The 22,070-nt window shown below is 41.1% G+C and overlaps 1 protein-coding gene across 3 annotated transcripts in view; it reads left to right on the forward strand.

Moving 5' to 3' along the window:
- The window catches only part of TTYH2 (tweety family member 2), an 84,532-nt gene that overhangs the window by 15,536 nt on the left and 46,926 nt on the right, over positions 1-22,070 (forward strand). For all 3 annotated transcript variants that reach the window (XM_081939886.1, XM_081939888.1, XM_081939887.1), the window contains exon 2: positions 10,730-10,902. In XM_081939886.1, coding sequence (XP_081796012.1) covers positions 10,730-10,902 — 173 coding nt within the window. The remainder of the gene's footprint in view (positions 1-10,729; positions 10,903-22,070) is intronic.

The following is a 22,070-nucleotide window of genomic DNA, read 5'->3' on the forward strand; positions in this document are numbered from 1 at the left end:
GGAGATTTTGCAGTATCCTTCCCCTGGAGTGGGGAGGGAATGGAGATTTTGCAGTATCCTTCCCCTGGAGTGGGAGGGAATGGAGATTTTGCAGTATCCTTCCCCTGGAGTGGGAGGGAATGGAGATTTTGCAGTATCCTTCCCCTGGAGTGGGAGGGAATGGAGATTTTGCAGTATCCTTCCCCTGGAGTGGGAGGGAATGGAGATTTTGCAGTATCCTCTCCTGCCACGGCCACCAACCACGCCCACAGAACCGGTATTTAAAAAAATTGAATTTCACCACTGATTCTGTGAAAACTACCTCTTCCCCCCCAAGCGTGGCCTTACAAATGCCTTTATTGTGTAGGGTTCCTTTGTGTAGGGTTCCTTTGACTTCCTTTGTCATCCTGGCTGATGTTTGTGCTTTTAAGGGATTTGTGTGTCTGCACTTCCCTTCTTCCCTTCGCTCCAGCATTCATTGGAAGGTGCTGAATGGGAACCTCGGGTCTTAACACCATCCGACAAAGCATATTTCTGTCCTAATGTGGTCAAGGGATGCCTTTTGACAACAACTGGGTTTCAGCAACAAAAAAGCTGCTCTGTGTCCGAAGCAATCCTTGTGATTTAGTTTTAAACAAATTGCTGCTTGCTGGGGACTCCAGCTTGGCCCCGGTGTCATGCAAGTCTCTCTGTTTGACAAGGCTTGGTTGATGAGAAGCAGTACCAAACCATCTGTAGTCAGTGGAAAAAAGGAAAGGTTTTATTTTTCTTGAGAGAACTGTTTTAATGCATCCATTAATACAATCCCTCTTTGCTACTGGATTAAAGAGTCCGCCCACATTGAGCGGCCAATAAAGGCAAAGGTGAAGGTTCCCCTCGCACATATGTGCTAGGTGTTCCCGACTCTAGGGGGCGGTGATCATTTCCATTTCAAAGCCGAAGAGCCAGCACTGTCCAAAGACGTCTCCATGGTCATGGAGCCGTCATGACTAAACGCCGAAAGTACATGGAACGCTGTTACCTTCCCACCAAAGGTGGTTCCTATTTTTCTACTTGCATTTTTATGTGCTTTCGAACTGCTAGGTTGGCAGAAGCTGGGATAAGTAATGGGAGCTCACTCCGTCACATGGTGCTAGGGATGCGAACCACCAAACTTCTGATCGACAAGCTCAGCGTCTTAGCCACTGAGCCACTGCGTCCCTATGAGCAGCCAATACATTTCAATAAATAAATAAATAAAATGTTACGCATTTCTTTATTTGGCTAAGAACATCTGGTCCATCTGATTACAGTATTTTGATACTGAGGGCCCGGTGCTGGACATTGTTAACAAATTTATTGAACTGTCCTTAATCACAATGGAATGGCCGAAAGCTAATTGAAAACCATTCTAAATATTAATAAAACCTAAATATTATTTTTGGAATGCATTTAAAGCAGGCCGAAAAGAGCTTGTTTAATTTACTCACGGATGGTACTCTAGAAAAATAAAGAGAAATTTGCTCTGATATTTGATGAATTGGTCTGCTTGAACATGTCAAAGAAAAATTGTGATGTCTCAAAAGTCCCACTAAGTTCATACAGGGTGAGTGCAGGTCTTTAGGTAGCCAGATTGCAGACTGTAATGGCATTAAAGTTCAAATCCAGTGCCCTTCATTGAGATTAGAGCAAGTGCATGTTTGGTACTGTAGAATGACCTTACCTCCCAGCAGCTTCATTCACACTTGCCTAGTGACTGCTGTCTTGCAATGATTGTTAACATGGAACATTGTTAGAAATGTTTTGCATGGAGACTGCCACTGTTCCATATTGTCCTATGAGACTTGTAGGGAGAGACTGATCTCTTACAGCCTATGACAAATACCCTTTTTTGTGAATTATATCCTCCAAGGCCCTTCATTCTTCACTGCAAGAGCCGTGGTGGCTCAGTGGTTAGAATGCAGCTTTGCAGGCTAACTCTGCTGACTGCCAGCAGTTCAATTCTGACTGGTTCAAGGTTGATTTAGCCTTCCATCCTTGCGAGGCTGGTAAAATAAGGACCCAGATTGTTAGAGGCAATATGCTGACTCTGTAAACTGCTTAGAGAGAGTTGTAAAGCATTGTGAAGTGATATATACAGTAAGTCTAAGTGCTATTGCCATTGCCATTATTTTCTCAGTTTATTTCTGTGCTTGGAGCTGAACTATCTTTTGGCTCTGAAATGAACATTTCCTTAATTTGATTCTCTCTAGGAATTGAAAGTAGCCTGCATAGCATTCCCTCTTCCTATTAAAAAAAAATTCAGGGAGGAGGGGGTAGATTGGGTTGAGTATAATATAAGCAAGTTGTCCAAAGACTCCAAGGGAGGCTATTGTTGGCTTTAGCCAAAACACAACTGTGTTTGTCAAGACTATGAGTATCCAGTTGCCAAGACAAGGGGTACCATGTTGTTATGGACTTTCTTAACATTCATCTGACTCTCTTGGGTGACATATTGCTTTCAAACATGTCATCAGAAACTAAAGCTACAGGGATATGTTTATATGCAGAGTGGAAAGCACTGTGATTAAAACAGCAACACTTGTGAAGTTGCTATGCACATGTTTTCTGATCATGAAAAGTGAGAAAAAATTCAGATTCAGTGGGTGGGCTCTCAACACTTAGGAAGACCGGGAAACTAAATGTGATGGAGTTAAAATTTTCCCCACCTTTATGATTTCCCAGTAAAATCTTTGTTTTCAAAAATTGCTTTGCAAAAAAAATATATAATTAGCAACCTAACAAGGGAAGACAAGAGTCCATCAGATTGGAACATTTCAGTTTGCAAGGAAAGATGGAAAACTGGAATTTGTATAGTATGCAAAGACAATACACCCTATGTTTAAAATAAATTTGTAGGATATACCACAACAGTCCAAGTAAGCTTCTAAAAAGCTCTTGTAAAATCTTTTTTTTTCTGAATAGTCCGCATCTCTGAAGACAGGCTTGAAAAAATTGAGTACATATTATAGTCACTAAATAGCTAACATGTCAGAGATGGTATTCAGCAGGTTCTGACCAGTTCTGGAGAACCAGTAGTGGAAATTTTGAATAGTTTGGAGAACTGGTAAATACCACCTCTGACTGACCCCACCCCCATCTATTCTCTGCCTTCCAAGTCCCATCTGATCGGCAGGGAATAGGGATTTTGCAGTAACCTTTCCCTGGAGTGCGGTGGGAATGGAGATTTTACAGTAACCTTATCCTGCCACGCCCACCTAGCCATGCCACGCCCACAGAACTGGCAGTAAAAAATTTTGAATCCCACCACTGCTCCATGTGATTAAGAATCTGCACTTCATGACTTCCGGTTTCTGAAGGTAACGGACGTTGGTGTGCTGCTCGCTTCTCCGGTGGGCTCCTTTTAGGAGCACAGGTGGTCTTGGAGGGACCACCTGCCGTAGGGCGGCTTGCTGGAACCTCCAGATCGGCGGCAGTCATGGGGGAGGGGTTCCAGCTTCGCCTCAGGAGCCGGGGAGCGTGGGGGGTGCATAGCAGCACCTTCGCTGAATGGATTCCGGAAGGAAGTAACTAATTAGAAGTAGCGGCTGAAGTGCTGGAGGTGAGAAGTTTGCTCCAATCTCCCTGACCCCTTTTAATTGATGAGCAGCAGCCTTTTGTAAGTTGTGGATTCAATCTATTTGAAGTTGGAGGATTGGAGGGGGGGGTTTCACCCTCTCAGGCAAAGCAGCATTTGGACTATCTCTCAATCTCGGAATGGAGAGAGAGAGAAAAAAGTTGAATTAGTCACTTGTACTAACTGTGAAAAGATTTATATTACAATTGCAAGAGGCGATTGCTGAGTTGTTTTAAAAACTTTATGGAAATTTTTGATGTTCTGCTCCCTGGTTCCCTGTGGAAGGGGGAGCTAAGATGGCCTGCTTCCGTCTTCTTCTTCGCACTTATAAATGAAGTCTGCCTTTTGAAACTACCTTTGAAGAAAGTCTGGCTTTATATTACTACTCCCTCCTGAAGGATTCCTGGAGCTTCTCCTGTTATGTGGTCTTTCTGGATTTGGATTATTTGATTTTTTTTTCTTGTGACTTTTTGGTTTGGAACTGTGATTGAGGATTAACTTTCACTTTTGGATTTGCTTGTCTTCTCGGACTTGCTCGGCTGCACGCTTCACAGACGCGAGTTCTTTTCAAAAGATTTACAGTCATCTCTGAACTCAGTCAAATGGGGCCCAGAAAGACACCTTCAGGCAAGGCAGCTTCGGCACCTACATCTTCTACATCCAGCCCTATGACTCAACAGACAAAAATTTCATCATTCTCACAACAAGAAGGGACTGGAGAGAATTCAAAAGACTTATCTGTTATACAAATGTTCCAGGCTCTTATGCAGGGACAAAATGAGTTGAAAAAAGAGGTGGCAGATTTTAGAGAACAGCTCAAAGCTGTACAGCAGTAAACAATAGAAAATAAACAAAGAATTGGTGTGCTGGAGGAGGTGCGGCCGGGCTGGGGGAGGAGTTTAAGGCAGTCCAGAAGGGGAATATAGAATTGGAAAATTTTATGGTAAAGATAGAACTTGAAAGAATGTCCTTCTTTCTCAGATTCCAGAACCTACCGGAGACAGAAGATGAAAATCTTAAGGATATTATGAGTACAATTTTAGCAGAATATATTAAGAGAGATAAAGAACAGTTGTGGTGGGATATGGATCTGGTTTACAGGATTAACTCAGCATATGCCAGAACACATAATGTTCCAAGGGAAGTACATGTTAAATTTCTTAGGAAGACCACGGGGGATGAGGTGCGAGGGGCCCAAAGGGGGGGAGCACTAAAATATAAAGACAAATTACCATTCTTAAGCAAATTCGCAAAAAAATAAGAGATAAGAGGAGGAAGTATTCCTCCTTATCAAAGAACTTATATAATAAAGGAGTTTGGTTTAGATGGTTATTGCGAGAAGGAATGTTGATCTTCTGGGAGGGAAACAGAATTAGAATTAATACAGTTGTGGAGGCAGAGGCCTTCATTAAAAAACACAGTGCCCTCCTAGAGGACGAAAATATAACAGGTAGTGAAAAAGGTGACAATATACAAGACATGAAGGAGGGAGGGGCTGCTGCTCCACCTGGGGACAGGGGGGAGGGAACAATATTGGAAAGACTCAGGTCACAAAAATAAATGTATTTGAAATATCATTGTAATTGTTGATATATTAGAAAGTGGCAAAAGAGATATTGAACACATGGTTGATACAATGTATAATAAGATGCTGTTTCTGCTTATCTTTTATCTTTTGTTTTTTCTTTTCTGTAAAAGTTGTGAGAATTGGAGAGATTTCTACCTCTAGCACGATGGAGTTGCCAAAAATTTTTGTATATCCACTTACCCTTTCCCCCTAAATTTTTAAAATCAATAAAATTCTTTAAGATAAATAATGCGGGGGGGGAAAAGAATCTGCACTTCACCTGCGCTCTTAGAAAGCGTATGCTATGTTGTAACAATAAATGCATGCACGGTACACGTACATAACATATGCACACCCCTCTGACAGTGAAATCATGGCAACAAGGCTGAAAGTTTGAGTTTTGAGACCTCTAATTTTGCACTGAAAGTATCACAGTTTCTTTGTAATAATTAAAGAAGTCTGGCACAGTAATTTAACTGATAAGTATCTGGAAAGTTATTTGCAAAGTCCTCTGAGCTCTTTTATGGAAGACAGGTAGTATAAATTCCATTAATGTCCTAAATAGTTTTGATGTAAATATCCTGGCAAGGAAACACTTGAACGAGAGTGCAGGAAGCTGCAAAGATGCTGAAGATACTGTCATAAAGAATATCTGCTGGGAAGGGCATTAGCCGTAGTAATTTAACAACAAATGAAAGAAAGAAGACAATGAACAGTTCATTATTCTCAGCCAGCTACATTACAGGTAGTCCTCAATTTACAACAGTTCATTTAGTAGTCATTTGAACTTACAACAGCACTGAAAAAAAGTGACTTACAACCATTTTTCATATTTACAACCATTGCAGCATAACCCCGTGGTCATATGATCAAAATTCAGACACTTGGCAACTGAGTCATTTATAACGGTTTCAGTGTCCTGGGGTCATGTGATCCCCTTCTGCAATCTTTTGACAAGCACCGTCAATGGGGAAGCCACTGAACAACTGTGCTACTAATTTAACAATTGCAGTGATTCACCCAACTGTGTCAAGAAAGGTCATAAAGTGGAGCAAAACTCATTTAACAAATGTTTCACTTAGCAACATAAATTTTGAGGTCATAAGTTGAGGGCTGCCTGTACTGTGTTCTGGGGAGTTGCAACCTATATGTCAGGGAGGGCAGGTGTACTTCTCCACTATACAATAACTTCTTGGACTGTAGATCTCTATTTGTCGCAAAACTAGATTCACCAAACATTTGTAATGTACAAGCAGTGTGAACCTATCTGCATTTCTACTTAAATGCCTAATAGGCATTGATCTTTGATGTCAACTGTGGCATCCCATCAGCAATATTTCCCAGCAAGCCCTGATGATTCCCATATTGTCAATTGTAAGCAGTGTCAAATGTGTGCTCGTCCTAGTTGGGGACGCTCAGCGGCCCCCTTGTAAGGGACGTAAGACGTATGTGGTCTATTACAGTCAGTGTTTTTTTTTAACCACTATGTAGAACAGACTCCCCCAGAGATCATTTGGCAATGACTCTGGCATCATTCCATAAGGCTGCTAAGATAAAAGTTTTATTCAGGGCACTTGGAGTTTGATGTTATGGTGTCGTAATTGATTATATTGGCAATCTGGTTGTTATTTATTCGTTTTATTGTATTATTCTGTGCCTTGATGTATTCTGTTAATTATATACTGTTTCATTTGATGTAGTAAAATATCACTGTAAATTATTCCAGATTGGGGAAGGGAGGGGAGGGAGGGAAGAAGAAAGGAAGGAACAAAGAAGGGAGGGAGGTAAATACAGGCAAACATTCAGTAATGGTATTCTATTTTCTTCACTACCGGTTTGGTAGCGGGAGCACGCATATGCGCAGAAGTTACTTGATGACATCTGGGTGGGTGGGCAGAGACTAGCACCACCACCAGTTCGAACCGGCAGCATACCACCAATGCAAACCTTGACTTGTAACCATTCTTGTAGCAACCATTTGAATTTACAATAGCAGTGAAAAAAGGGACTGTTGACCATTTTTCACACTTAAAACTATTGCAGCATCCCGATTGTGATGTGATCGAAATTCGGACACTTGGCAACTGGCTCATATTTATGACATTTGTAGTGTCCCAGGGACATGTGATAACCTTTTGTAAAGTTAGTGAGGAAGCCACTAGCTTCATTACTTTGTCAACAAGGGTGTTACTAACTTAACGACTGGAGTGATTCATTTAACAACTGTGGCAAGAAAGATCACAAAATGCAGTAAAACTGAGTTAACTGTCTTACTTAGCAATGGAAATTTTGGGCTCAATGGTGGTCGTACGTAAGTCAGGGACTACCTGTAAGGAAATGCAACTTCTATGAAAAATAAGAGATTTAAGGTGAAAGGGTAAGAAAAGGACTGGAAATAATCCATCTGAAAAAATAATGTGCTTGATGGGCCAATCTATTATCAAGTGTCCTCATCCTATGACCACAATTGAGCCCAAAATTTATGTTGCAAAGTGAGAACGGTTTTAACTGAGTTTTGCCCCATTTTCTTGCCATGTTTGTTAAGTGAATCATTGCAGTTGTTGAGTTTGTAACACAATTGTTAAGTGAATCTGGTTTCCCCATTGACCTTGCTTGTCAGAAGGTTGCAAAATGTGTTCATGTGACTCCAAGGACACTGCAACTGTCATAAATGTGAGTCAGTTGTCAAGCATCCAAATGTAAATCATATAACCACGGGGATGCTCCAATGGTCGTAAGTGTGAAAAACTGTCATAAATCACTTTTTTCAATGCCATTGTAAATTCGAACGTTCATTAAGTGAACTGTTGTAAGTCGAGGAGTACCTGTACAATCTGCATAACAGTTTAGTATCTTGTTCAAAGCCTTCAAGAGAAAGTAAATCAATTGAGTCAGAATAGAGTTTATATATCTTGTTCCTAAACTGCATTATGCAGCAATAAGATTTTTCTCCAATCTTGGTGTTTCCATTAATAAAACATCTACTTTGTATAGAAATGTAATAGTGGCATAAGCTAAAACATTCCACATGCTTCCAACCTATAAGGTAAAGGTTCCCCTCCACATATGTGCTAATTATTTCTGACTCTAGGGGGTGGTGCTCATCTCCATTTCAAAGCTGAAGAGCCAGCGCTATCCAAAACCGTCTCCGTGGTCATGTGACGAACATGATTAAACGCCGAAGGTGCACGGAACGCTGTTACCTTCCCACCAAAGGTGGTCCCTATCTACTTGCATTTTTACATGCTTTCAAACTGCTAGGTTGGCAGAAGCTGGGACAAGTAATGGGAGCTCACTCTGTTATGCGGCGCCAGGGATTTGAACCACTGAACCACTTTCTGATCGACAAGCTCAGCGTCTTAGCCACTGAGCCACTGCATCCCCTTCATACCTATACCATATTGTAATAAACAATATATTTCGAATAAAAGTATGGATGGCAGCAAAGGTTCTGCAAAAATGGGTAGGCTTTTGGAAAAACTTTGGGAAGCATTATCAAATGTTACCTTTGAAAGAAAGGCATGACTGATCCTGCTTTCTGGAACCAACTCTTCTAAAATATAAAGAACCAACATTTTAATAATCACAAAACATAGAAAGAGTTTTAGCAGAATTATCCTAAAATTTCTATGACTCAAGAGATAATAACAGTGTATAGGCACCATATTTTGAGAGAAGGATGTGAGCTCTGACATGGTAGAACGAATTAAGGAACAAATTAAAGATTTATCAGAGGCCATCCAATTTTTTTCCCTGCTTAACTGGGGATTTCATTTGCATTTTAGCACTGCACTTTTCTTAATGTTTATTATGGCCCATTTGCAATCCTACAAATGCAGAATGGTTTATAACCCAAAAAATTGTTTCCCACGGTAAGAGAAGTCCATCTTTCATGTAGAGCATTTGGCTGGCTTCAGGCACTCTAAATGTAGTGTGCTTTCTGCCTGCAGAACTAAAACCACTTCCGTGTTACAGAGTTAACTGGATGATGGGTTGGAAAACATTTTTAAAAATCAGTAAGTAGGCATTTGCATCACCCACCGCCAGCCATAAATGGTCCTTGAATTGGCCTATATTTGTGCAGCTATTAATGGTAAAGTTGCCTGAGGCAGAATTACCTCTTATAGGAGAATGGCACTTCTGTTTAGGCATTGTTAATGATCATTTAATTACTTATGCCCAGAAAGTAAGACCAATTCTTACGATTTTGGAAAACAGCTGATGATTCATAATTTTTTCCCTTTCAACTTCTCAAATCACAAATGACTGATAGAGCTGGGCATACATCTGGTAGTGGCTAGTATCTCTAATATTTGTGAATTGTGTTTATCACACATGCCTATTTGCAAATGTAATGAGCCTTAAGGTCTGAAATATGAGCATCTTTTATGAAGATCATGAGTTCTAGTCATGCCTTAACCCGGAAAGCCAGCTGGGTGACTTTGGGCAGTCACTTTCTCTTGGCTTAATCCACCTAACTGGGTGGTTATTATGAGGAAAATAGGGAGGAGGTGAGGAGAAAAATGTGCTGGATATGTTCGCCATCTTGAGTTATTTGTAAAAATAAGAAAGGCGGGGTAGAAATAAATAAAATAAAATATTAAAAAAATAAAATGAAATAGGATCATTTTTAACCTCCCAACTTTCCGAGTTTACAGGGATTCTTATTTAAGTTCCATGAAATTTAATTTGCCATGTTTGTTTAACTACCAGAGAAGTATATATTTGATGTAGTAAATAAATATCTGCTTAAGTGGATGCTGTAGCAGAATTTAACAATTTAGTTGGTGAATTGCCAAATTTAAACCACGCAGGTTGTCATGTGGATGAAAATAGATCTTAACACATTTGATATCTTTTGTGTTTCGTTGCTTTCCAGTAGTTTAAGCAAGACAAATTCCAAGTGAACTTCATTTTAGAAAGGCTATTTTTAAATTAACTTCATATGCTGTGGTATATAAGAAGTCCACTTGCTGAATCTTTTTATCCAGGGCTGGGCTGCTGGGGGTTCACAGGGGTTCGGGAGAACCTCTAGTTAAGATTCTGTGCAGTTCAGAGAACCTCCAAATCCCACTTCTGGCTGGCCTCGCCCACCCCGCCCCTCCCAGGAGTCCCCACGCGGCCTGTTTTGGATGCAGGTAAGTGCAAGGCACACGCGGAGGCTCAGAGAAGGCGAAAAATCGGCTTACCGGAAGTTCCAGAAGGCTGGAAATGGGCCCGTTTCTGGCCTCTAGAAGGCCTCCGGAGCCTGGGGGGAAATGCCCCCCCTGCTGTGGTGCAGGAAGCCAACTAGGTCACACCCACCATGGCCACACCCACCCAGCAACCGGGCAGAGAACCCCTTGCTAAACATTTTGAAGCCCACCCCTGTTTCTATCCATCCTTTGACCATTTGTTTACAAGAATCAAGTGATGATAAAAAGCAAGTCTTTAGTTCTGAAATTATGGTAAGACCAAAGCTAGAGATCAGCATTATGGCATGAAATATACAGTATGTTTTGACTGCTGGCAGGAAAATGTTTTACTTGTGTTTTTTTTAAAGCCAGAAACAGAGGCTTAAAGCGAGTTCTCCCCTTCTTGTCTCATAGTCCTTGATCCTCTTGGCTCTGACCGGAGTTCTATTCTTGGGTCTCAACCTGGTTTTCCTTGGCATCTATCTCATCTGCCTATCTTGCTGCAAGAAGGGGGAAGAATCGGAGACTAAGAAGCCCAATTCTTGTTGCATCACCTGGACTGCTGTGGTAGCTGCTCTCATGTGTTGGTGAGTTTTTTTTCAGTCTGATCTGTAATAAGGGTGTGGGAAAGCTTTGAAAGCTTCCTTCAGTGACAGCTTTTAAAAGTATCCTCTATGAAAAGTTGTAACTCAAGAGCCTTGGTATCCTGAGGGCTGATTCTCCTCAAGAAGTACAGCGTTCATTTAAAAAGTGAGTCCATAGGAAAACCCACTGGTTTTTTATTCTAAACTAGCTGATAACCTGGTGTTGCACGGGTATTTATTTATAGGGAAAATGTCCGGACCAAACTAATTTCTAATGTTGGATTTTCCCCCTTACCAGAGGGAGCCCCCCTGTAGAGTACTATGAAGCTGTTCCCATGGCAACTCCAGAGCGCTGCACAGTAGAAGCCATTTTATGGCAGTACAGTAGAAGTCGTTTTAAGGCACAACAGGCTGTATCTTAACAGAACGCGCGCGCACACACACCAATGGGTTTTAGGGGTGTCTTACCTCCACGGTATTTTTTTCCATAGAGTAAGTCATCTGTGTACCAAGTTTGGTTGAAATTGCTCGAGGCGTTCAGAGTTATGCTGGAACATACACACACACAGCCATTTTTATATCTATAGAAGAAGAAGATGCTATAAATTCCCGCTGAGTTTTCACCTGTTCTTGTGTAATAGTATATGATTGAAACAAAACAAAGAGTATAAAATCTATGTCCAAGAAAACTTTCCCAAGCTGTCATGGATTTGAAGTTACTGCAAAATAAGATACTGAGTATTATTACCATAGCTTTTCTACTTTTTTTCTTCTGGAATGTTAAGATAGATGGTTATTGCAAAAGTGAGAGTTTATAGCGTATTATATACTAAAATTATATGTTGTATAAACAAAGAGTTCTGCTTCTTTAGTTTATAGTTTGAAAGGAAAAGAAGTGTGACAATAGAATAACAAAGTTGCAAGGGACCTTAGAGGTCTTCTAGTCCAACCCCCTGCTCAAGCAGGAGACCTTATAACATTTGGACAAATGGTTGTCTAGTCTTTTCTTTAAAACGTCCAGATTGGAGTATCCACAACTTCTGACAGCAAAGCATTCTACTAATTAATTGTTCTGTCAGGAAATTTATCCCTTCTAGGTTGGCTCTTTCCTTAATTAGTTTCCATCCATTGTTTCTTGTCTTGCCTTCGGGTGCTTTGGAGACTAGGTTGACCACCCCTCTTCTTTGTGGCAGCCTCCAAATATTGGAAGATTATTATTATGTCACCCCAGTCTTTGCTTTCATTAGACTAAATATACCCAGCTCCTGCAACTGTTCTTCATGTTTTAACATCCAGTCCCCTAATCATTTTTGTTGCTCTTCTCCACATCTTTCTAGAGTCTCAACATCTTTTTTATATTGTGGCGACCCAAACTGGATGCAGTATTCCAAGTTGGTCTTACCAAGGCATTATAACTAGTATTAACACTTCATAATAACATAATGATGATGATGATGATGATGATGATGATGATGATGATGATGTTGTTGTTGTTGTTGTTGTTTCCATGACTCACTCTACTTTCCTGACTTTTTACATCACATGCTATGACCTCAATACAAAGAAGCAACATGAAGTTTCACTTCATGTCAGCTACTATACATGTAGTCCTTGACTGATGACCACATTGGTATGAAACATCCATTGCTAAGTGATGAAGTCATTAAGTGAGTTATCATGTCTACAAATCTAATTTTATGACCTTTTTCCCAGTGGTCATTAAGCAAGTCCAGTTTTCCCCATTGCTTGTTGGAAGCCACCTAGAAAGCTCACAATTGGCCATCACATAGCCTTAGGATGCACTTGCAGTAAATAAATGTCAGTTGCTAAGCGCCCAATCCACAGTTGTGACTGCGGGGATGCTACAACAGTTGTAAGTGCAAGAACCACCATTGTAAGTCACTTATTTCAGTGCTGTCATAGTTCGAACTGTTGCTTCACGAATGGTTGTAAGTCAAATAATACCTATATAGGTCTGGCAACTGAACAAAAACTTACAGTGTTTCTGATGAAGAAGTAAACATTTGTTCCATTAAATCCATGCTTTTATCATTAGTGAATATGTAACCACCTTGTCTTCTGTTGGTTGTTTTGAAGATTCTTCTCCTGTGATTCTCCAAGTTATTTAAGCTTTTGCTTCCTTATTTGTATGGTATCTAGTATTTCATGATTTGTCTGTGCATTCTAAGGTGGTATTAATTTTTTTTCTCCAGCCACATAATTCAAAAAAAAAATTTTTTCCCATTCGGCTTTCCTGATGGTCCAACTTTCAATGAAGGCCTTCATAATGCGTGGCTTTTGTCAGGCGTGCCTCCTTCAGCACCCAAGAAAGAAATCCTCCAACTCCACTGTTTGTGGAATTAAAAGTACTTTTACTAGTTATGAATAAATGGCAGAGAAGTAAAGCAAGGTATGAGTCAGAAAAGTGCGAAATCATACATAGCAGGTCGCTAACATCGGCTGGTGGTAACTCCGGCAGGAATTTCCTCAAGATCATATCTCTGCCCCACTCCCAACGACCACCTAGGGCGAACAGATCTTTCCTCCAAGTCCAGTTCCGCCATCCGCTCTGTCTCCAAGGGACATGAGGATCCAGCAGCCCCCATGCTGTCCTGGTCACTGCCTGGGTTGGACATTTCTTTGGAGGTTTTGTTTTTATTGCACTCCCCTTGGAAGGTGTTAGCTCCGGGATGAGCACAAACTGAGACCTTGCTTATTGTCAGGAGTGCCTCCTTCAGTACCCAAGAAAGAAATCCTCCAACTCCACTGTTTGTGGAATTAAAAGTACTTTTACTGGTTATGAATAGATAGCAGCGAAGTAAAGTAAAGTCTGAGTCAGAAAAGCACGAAATCATACATATCAAACATTTGCCCAGCCCCCTCCCTCCAACCACCCCCACCCCATTGCCCAATCTGCAACTCCCTTAGGTGTCATGTGGGCAGCATCTCCAAGAACCATCATCAGGTTGGTATGCAGGATGGTTGGCCTTGACCAAACATCGTCCATCAGCATGCGCAGAAGATGGTGAGAACAAAACTCACTTTTTGACTATCACTCCTGTACCATATATTCCCATCCCAAATACCATGCCCCCCTCCCCGTTTCCATGACAGTCGAAAGCAAGTAAGCGAAGCAGAGGCTGACAGTTTTGTTGTCAGTACATATCTCCTCACTTTAATCTTTTGAGTAGATCTATCATACCGTTTCACCCCAGCAGCAAATGCCTTTTTATTTCATAGCTAAAGTTACCATCCTCTTAGCGAGAAAGATAAAATCTATTTCTTATTCTACTACTCTGCCTATTTGTATGGGCTTGGCTTTGTAATAATGTACTTCTTTTAATATTCAGAAGGAGACTGTTGTTTTTTTCCTCTCCTCTTTCTCCTTTAACAAAAGACTCCTTAGGCATCAAAGTGGTATCATTAGCATATCTGATGCTGTTGAAATTTCTTTCTAGAATTACAATTTGAAATTCCATTTCCTTTACTCCAGTGTCACGTTTATTTCATTTATATGCAGAATATAAGGGGGCAATAAAACAATGTCAGTGCACTCCTCCATTAATTTGGGGATATTTATTTGCTCCATTTGCTTTGATTGCTTCCTAATCAGCCTGTACATTGTTCTATAGGCAGATGTGACCACTTGGTACCATCCTATTTTTAACAGCTATCAATGATATCTTGTGATCTACACCAGGGGTATCAAACGTGATTACATTGAGGGCCACATCAGGGTTGTGTTTGACCTTGGGGGCCCAGGGTGGACGTGGGCGTCTCAATGCACTTGTGTCAGGGGTGCCCGTGATGGTCCGAGTTGCCAGGGTTCCAAGTAACACCCCCAATGAAAGAAGACTCCGAGGTTTAGAGTTCCTCAAAGATCTATTTTATTAGAGATGTCATACTGGCACATCTGGGAAAACCCGAATCTGAAAACTTCAAGGTTTCCCCCACCCAAATGAAAGTCCAAGCCCCTGCCCAGCACCCACATGTCCGTCACATGGCCCAATCAGGCACCGTCCCAACTGGAGATGCCTCCCAGTCATACCCCTCCAGGTGCAGGGCAAGATGTCCTTGACTCTCTGAGAAAGGAATGTTATTATGACTATATATCTCCCCCATCATCCATATAATCCCCCCTCCCATTTTCCCACTGCATTGAATGTGGCAGGTCGGAGGTCCCAATGCAAAAGATGGCTTCCAGGCCTGACACGAGTGCTCTGCCAGCGAAAACGGGCTCCCTAGGCTCCATTTGGCCGCACGCAGCCCTCCCAAGCTCCGTTTTTGCTGGCAGAGGCACTGCAGGCTGGTCCTTTGCTTCCAGGGCAGCCCTGCGGGCCAGATCTAAGCACCCCACGGGCCAGATTCGGGCCCCAGCCCTTGAGTTTGACACCCTTGATCTACACAGTTAAAAGCAAATGAAGCAATAAGTACTCTTTTTATGAACCCTCTTTCCTCCTCCATTACGCATCGAATGTTAACCATGGAATCTCAAGTGCCCCCTACCCTGAATCTGGTTTCTGCCTCTAGTACAGGGGTGTCCAAGTTTGGACACCCCTGCTCTAGTAGTTCTTGTGCCATGGGCTATAGATACCCTAGCACTGTGAGGGCGAACCTATGGCATGCATGCTATAGGTGGCACACGGAGCCATATTTGCCGGCACGTCAGCCCTCAGCTCCATTGCGCATGCACGTGCAAGCCAGCTAATTTTCAGCCTTCCGGAGGGCCGCTTTTGCTCTCCCCAGGCTTCAGGGAAACCTCCGGAGCCTGGAGAGGGCAAAATCTCTCCCCCACACACAAACACACACGCACGGGGGGTCACGCTCACATGCACGGGTGGGGGGGTCGTGTGTACATGCGCAGGTGGGCGGGCACGTGCACGCGATAGCACATAATTTTGGCATACCTTCAGAAAAAGGTTAGCCATCACTTCCCTAGCAATATTGTTCTTTGTGCTTGTGCCTGTTCTAAAGTTTTTTTTTTATTTTTATGTTTTTGTGAGGATGCTTTTCAGAAAGGTAATTGTACAAGCCGCAAGTTTTGATCACCAAGAAGTAAGTGGTCCAGGAAACAATTTTTATCTTGGGCATCTGACCTGAAAGATGAGCTCATCCATTTATGGTGGTAATCAATTCACCACAACCTTCCAATGCTTTCAAAGAAACTGTCTTCCCAATTCTGTAAATGAAATGATAATAATGATTCACCTCACTATCTTTCTGTTAGCCAAGTGCTTGATTACCTGCTCTTTTTTTCTCCCTGCTACCCATGTAAAGGACAGAGTCATTGGGCTTCACTTCCATGCCTGACTCAGAGAAGAAGGCCCATTTGTAGGTGCCCCAAAGCTTCACACATAATTCTTAAGTTTTGCTTTAATATTGCTGAGAAGCCTTATTGTGCTCCAATATTCATCTCCCTTGTAGAAAATTCCAAGAGGCTAAAAGAAATCAAACACTGAAGGGATCTGTTTTACTTTTTCTTCCAGAGGGATGGCATAATTGGTTTCCAAAGGTCATATGACCTTTGCATATAAGGCTCTGAATTAGAGGAGGATGAAATTGGGAGCCTCAGGGAAGAGAGATGATATCTTCGTCTCCTGGACTCGAATGTGATCATCTAAACATTTCCTGTCTGAGTGAGACCGTCTTCACCATCCCCCTGAATAAGACTGTTATAGCCATAGACATTGCACATGATAGGAAATCTTATCCTCATGATTAATTTAAACCCAAGATATGAAAATGGGCAAGTAATCCCACCAGTCCTTTGATAAAGCTAAGTGGTTAAACCATGGCTGTATCATAGGAATTGTCCGTATAAATAGGACCTAGTCTTCTTCAGCGCCTGAACATCCATAATAATTTAAACTTGGAAACGGACAACTGAATTTTGTTTTGCTCTGTTTAGAAACCTTTTTTTTTTGTATACATTTCTTTTTATTTTAAACATCATCTTCCATTAAGCTGTGTGTCATCTGGGTACATATATTTGTGCTAATATTTTATACAATAACAATTACAAATCACAGCCATATTTATTATTTTATCTATTCTTAACTTAATACTAATATATATCAGGCCTAATACCATAACAATCCTCCTCTTAACTTATTTAAGTTTGTTAAAACATTTTCTCTGTTTCACTCTTTTTTCCACTTTTCGTATTTATTTTCTAACCACTGATAAAATAATTCCCTTATATTGTAATAATCAGATTGTTCCCCCTGTTCAATTTCAAGTGTTAATCTATTTATTTCCGCAGTCTAATATTTTCCTAATCACATTCTCATCCATAGGGATTTCTTCATTTTTTATGTTTAGAAATCTGAGGAAAAAGAAGGTTTTCAAATGTTACATTACATGCCCTGCAAGATCAAGGAACATTTTACCATCTTATAAACAAGACTGTTTCTCTTCCTAAACTTACATAGAGATGGGGTCAAATGTTGCTTTCTAAGTTGTGGTTCAAGGCACAAGTGTGCGCATATGCAAACAACAACAGCTTCCAGTACCTTTTGATAGTATCATTCTGTTTCCTTTGTACTGGGTCAGTTTAAATGTAAAACATTAACCAGCTGATCTTATCTTTACTCAGCAACCTATAAATTGGTGCACCTATGTCTTCCAGATTTATCACTGATAAAGACACCCAGGCCATACATTGCCAAAAGGCATTTAGTTCATCTAAAGGCTTCAGCAAAAGCTAAAGATTAGGAAGAGTTGAACAAAGTCCAGACAGAAACAAGACAATTGTAGGCCTTCTCCCCCTCAACCCCTAATCAACCTGGTTCTGCTAAACCTCTTTTGCAACTTTCTTGAATGTGAACAAATGATGAAAGTCAACCAAAGGAAGTTCATTTTTTATAGCTCATTGAACTTAATGAGTGTTTCTGTTCCTTTTTTTAATTGACCTTTGTATTCCTTCCCTATTTCTGGATGGCGTGTTACGCATCTATGTTGGACCAACACTAACCAATTATTCTGTATGATTTCTTGTCTGGAGTGGCATTATACTTTACAGTAAAGCAGAATACAGAAACATAGGATGAAAGAACCATGGAAGAGTGATGCACTTTGCAAATAGTGGCAATCAATGCAAAGGAAGAATGTCTTCTGGATATGTTTAGTTACTTAACTGCTGTCATTTCTAAGTAGCAAAATAATAGGCCTGGCTAGGTCCCAAAGGTGCTTTTTCAAGAGGCAACTGGACTTACTGGTTTTTCTTTGAAGACATTTTGCTTCTCATCCAAGAAGCTGCTTCTTCTGAAGATTCTTGGATGAGAAGTGAAATGTCTTCAAAGAAAAAACAGGAAGCCCAGTTGCCTCTTGAAAAAGCACCTTTGGGACAATCATGATCTGGATGACTGAGAATCCCCATAGACATTTAGGCCTGGCTAGGGTTGATAAGAGTTGTAGTCAAACATTTGGAGAGCTGCAAATTGGGGAAGACTTTTGTGAAATTACATAAAGTGGCAAGAATTGTTCACTGTGATGGAAAGCAGAATTTTGTATATTCTGTCTGACTTTTCCTCCACATCACCAATGAGAAATAACCACTTTTTATGCAAGAATACCCAGAACATTAGAGAAAATAAACTCTTTTCTTTCATCATTGATTTTTTAAATTACTTTATTTCTATGCTGCCCTGTTCCAAGCAGATTTGATGTTTCAATTGTTAATCACATTTTTGCATAAAAGACTGGTAATAGATGTGCCCTAAATTTATCTTGCTATTTGAGACTTTCAAACAGTAGCTGGCTTCATACATTTCCATGGATTATTCTGACTATGTTTACTAAGTAATCACAGTGCCCAAATTTATATATTAACCTGCTCAGGATTGATTCTTATTGGAGCAGCAGATAAAGCCTGTAAACATGAAAGTGTTGTGTGAAAACATGAACCCGATAACATCTTAAATCAAAATCAAACAAACTATGGGGTAGTTGAGCACAGTAAGTAAACCAGGCCAGTCAGATTGCTTGTTGCTTTTATTGCTAATGTTTTGGTTTTTAGTATTTTTAAGAACTTGTAATGTTAGAAATAGGCGTTCTGTTTCACCATCTGGCTAATCCTAGCAACAAACACAGAGGAAATGACATCCACATATGTGCTTCGTATATTTCCTTCCATGTGTTTTCTGATGGGTTTCCATTGAATTCTGCTGGTTGCTCTTATATAAACACTGTTCTCAATTAGATCATTCAGTTACTTGTTCCAAGACTTACAAGGATTTTAGTTCTTAATTGAGAGTCATCTGAGCCTCCAAAGGTGAAGGAGGGTTCCCCACCCCCCCACCCTCTAATTCTCTTTGCTGAATAGAACTATCTGTATTTAGGAATAAACATAATGATTAAACCAGCATGCTCTTCCCATGACTTGCTTCCTTCCCCAGAACAGAGGCACGTGATTTCCAGACCTTCGGGCTGATTAAAAACTTTGCAAAACCATCTCCATGGAATCAGATAAATGTATGAACTTTGAACAAATAAGATGGGGAGGAAGCAGAGAAATAAAATACCTAAGTACTTTTAAGTTCCCTAGGGTGCCTTGATTGCAGCTGCTTAGTGTAAGGAGCTCAATACAAATAGCTGGAAATCTGGTTCTTTGACTTTTAAATGAATAGCAAAGACAGTCTGAATGAAGTTATACATATTATGCCATATACCTAGCTCTGTCTTACTTTCTGCTTGCCATATGCTTAGAAACATCAGTGGGGAGTCTTGATATATGATCAAACTGAAATTTATATTTGGCATGAATCCTCTCTTAAAGTTACTTCAGTTCCATTGACTTGACATGTTAGATTTTAAATGAATCATTGCTTTATAACATGCTGTCACAATTTGTTTTCCTTTTGTTTTTGAGCTGGCCATTGATAATGTTTATTTATTTGCTCTATGCAGATGAGAAACACAAGATTCTTTTTAGGTTCAGGTTTACTTCTTAACCTACTTACAATTGAGTGAACAGTTGTTATATCTAGGTTACAGATATCCAGATAACCATTAGGTAAGGTTTTCCTTGCACATATGTGCTAGTCGTTCCCGACTTTAGGGGGCAGTGCTCATCTCTGCTTCAAAGCCGAAGAGCCAGAGCTGTCTGAAGATGTCTCCGTGGGTCATGTGGCCGGCATGACTAAGCCAAAGGTGCACTGAACACTGTTACCTTCCCACCAATTCCTATTTTTCTACTTGCATTTTTCCATGCTTTCGAACTGCTAGGTTGGCAAAAACTGGGACAAGTAATGGGACAGAATTTGCTCCTCTATGTTAAAAATTGCCTCAGTGAGTATCCTATGATTGACCACAATTTTTTTCTTGCGTGTCATTGACTCTGCGTGTGTGAGATATTATATGTTATTGCCAGCATGTGAGATGCATTAACCAAATGTTTAGGCCATGCCCTGTAGCGTCTCCAAGCCAATATTGCTTGTTTTTTTGTGGAAGAGTAGAGAGGAACTGCCAGGGATGCTTTCTAAAATGGTCTGTAATCTCCTACAACATACTTCCACACGGGAAGTCTTAAAACAATGTTCCACGTGGGGAATGTAATTCAAAGCTGGCATCAATGTTTAATAAGCAGGAGATATAAACATAGCCAGAGCTGAGTACTCTTCTTGTACAGTTCAACTGGAGAAATGTACATCAGTGTTTAGAAAGTGCAGCCCATCTGAAACAGGGAAACCATTAAAAAATAAAAGGAAAAAAGCTGGCAAGCATGAATCATTTTTATTGGTTGAGGCATCAAGGATAGTTGAACAGGAATCACAAACTAAATAGCTTTCCCGTGTAATCTATCGCTAAGTGATTAACCATGACATTCACCTTCCTGCATTTCCTCTGTCTTCCTAAGCAACCAAGTGTTTTTTTTTCAGAAGCTTCGGAGTTTTCTTTCTCTTCTACCAAGGAAACTAGAAATTAACCACAATAGTGTTTGTTTGTTTTTTTAAAGTAGGAAAATCGTAAAGAAGATTTAAAAACTTGCCAGGTTTTATCCTCAGACACACATAACCCTGTGCACATGCACGCGCGACCAGCGACACACACACACCAGTTTTGGCACTGGTTTTTCACCCTCCCCAGGCTCCAGACGCTTTCTAGGGGCCTGGGGAGGGTGAAAACAGCCTCCCCCCGCCCCCGCGGACACCCTCCAGAGGCCTCAAGAGCTTCCCTGAAGGCTCTGGAGGGCAAAAAACGGACCTACAGGGAACCTGGAAGTTTGGAAATTGTGACTTCCGGTTTATCTGTAGGGCCAGTTTTTGCCTTCCGAAGCCTTCAGGGAAGCCTCCTAAAGGCTCCGGATGGTGAAAAACGGTCCTACTAGCAAACCTGAAGTCTGTTCCCAAATTTCCAGTTTGCCCATAGGGCCGGTTTTTTGCACTCTTGAGGCTTCAAGAGGGCAAAAAACAGCCTCAAAAGAAGACCGAAGTCAGCTGGCCAGTACGCACATGACTGCTGGCCAGCTGACAGGGCAACACGTCGTGTGCCCTAACAAATGGCTTCGCCATCACAGACATAGGGATTCAGTCAGTGGAGAAATTCAAGTTTTTTTACTACTAGTGCTGTGGACATGGCTTGGTGGGCATGGCAGAGGAAGGATATTGCAAAATCTCCATTCCCACCCCACTCTGGGGCCAGCCAGAAGTGGAATTTGCCGGTTCTCCAAACTACTCAAATTTTCCGCTGCTGGTTCTCCAGAACCTGCTGAATTCTACCCCTGGATTCAGTGAAACATACAATCAGACCAGAAATGCCTTTGCATGCATTATAAAAGCAAGCACCAATGTCAATGAAATGTTGGGACCAGAGGGATATAAAATCAAGGTGTTAGTTATGACCTTCCAAACCTTATGTTGGCATAGGGCCAGGTTATCTACAGAACCATCTTCTCTCTGTTACATCAGCCCATCCCACCTGTTCAGTCAGGCGAGTTATGTTGCAGACCATGTCAGCTAAAGAACCACAACTGCTGGGATCTAGAAAGAGCCTTCTCTGTCATTGCCCCCACCCTATGGAACATTGCCCCCCCCCCTTCCAGAATTGAGGTGGACCCATATTTTTCTGGCCTTCTGAAAAAGTGTGAAAACATGGCTCTGCGGCCTCTTGTGGGGCTTACAGAGGAGCAGACAGATGTAGGGTCAGTTAGAGCTCTGGAAGTCCCCCCCCCC

This window comes from Natrix helvetica, assembly GCF_964273705.1.
Source record: "Natrix helvetica genome assembly, chromosome: 1".
NCBI classification, from domain to species: Eukaryota; Metazoa; Chordata; class Lepidosauria; order Squamata; family Natricidae; genus Natrix; species Natrix helvetica.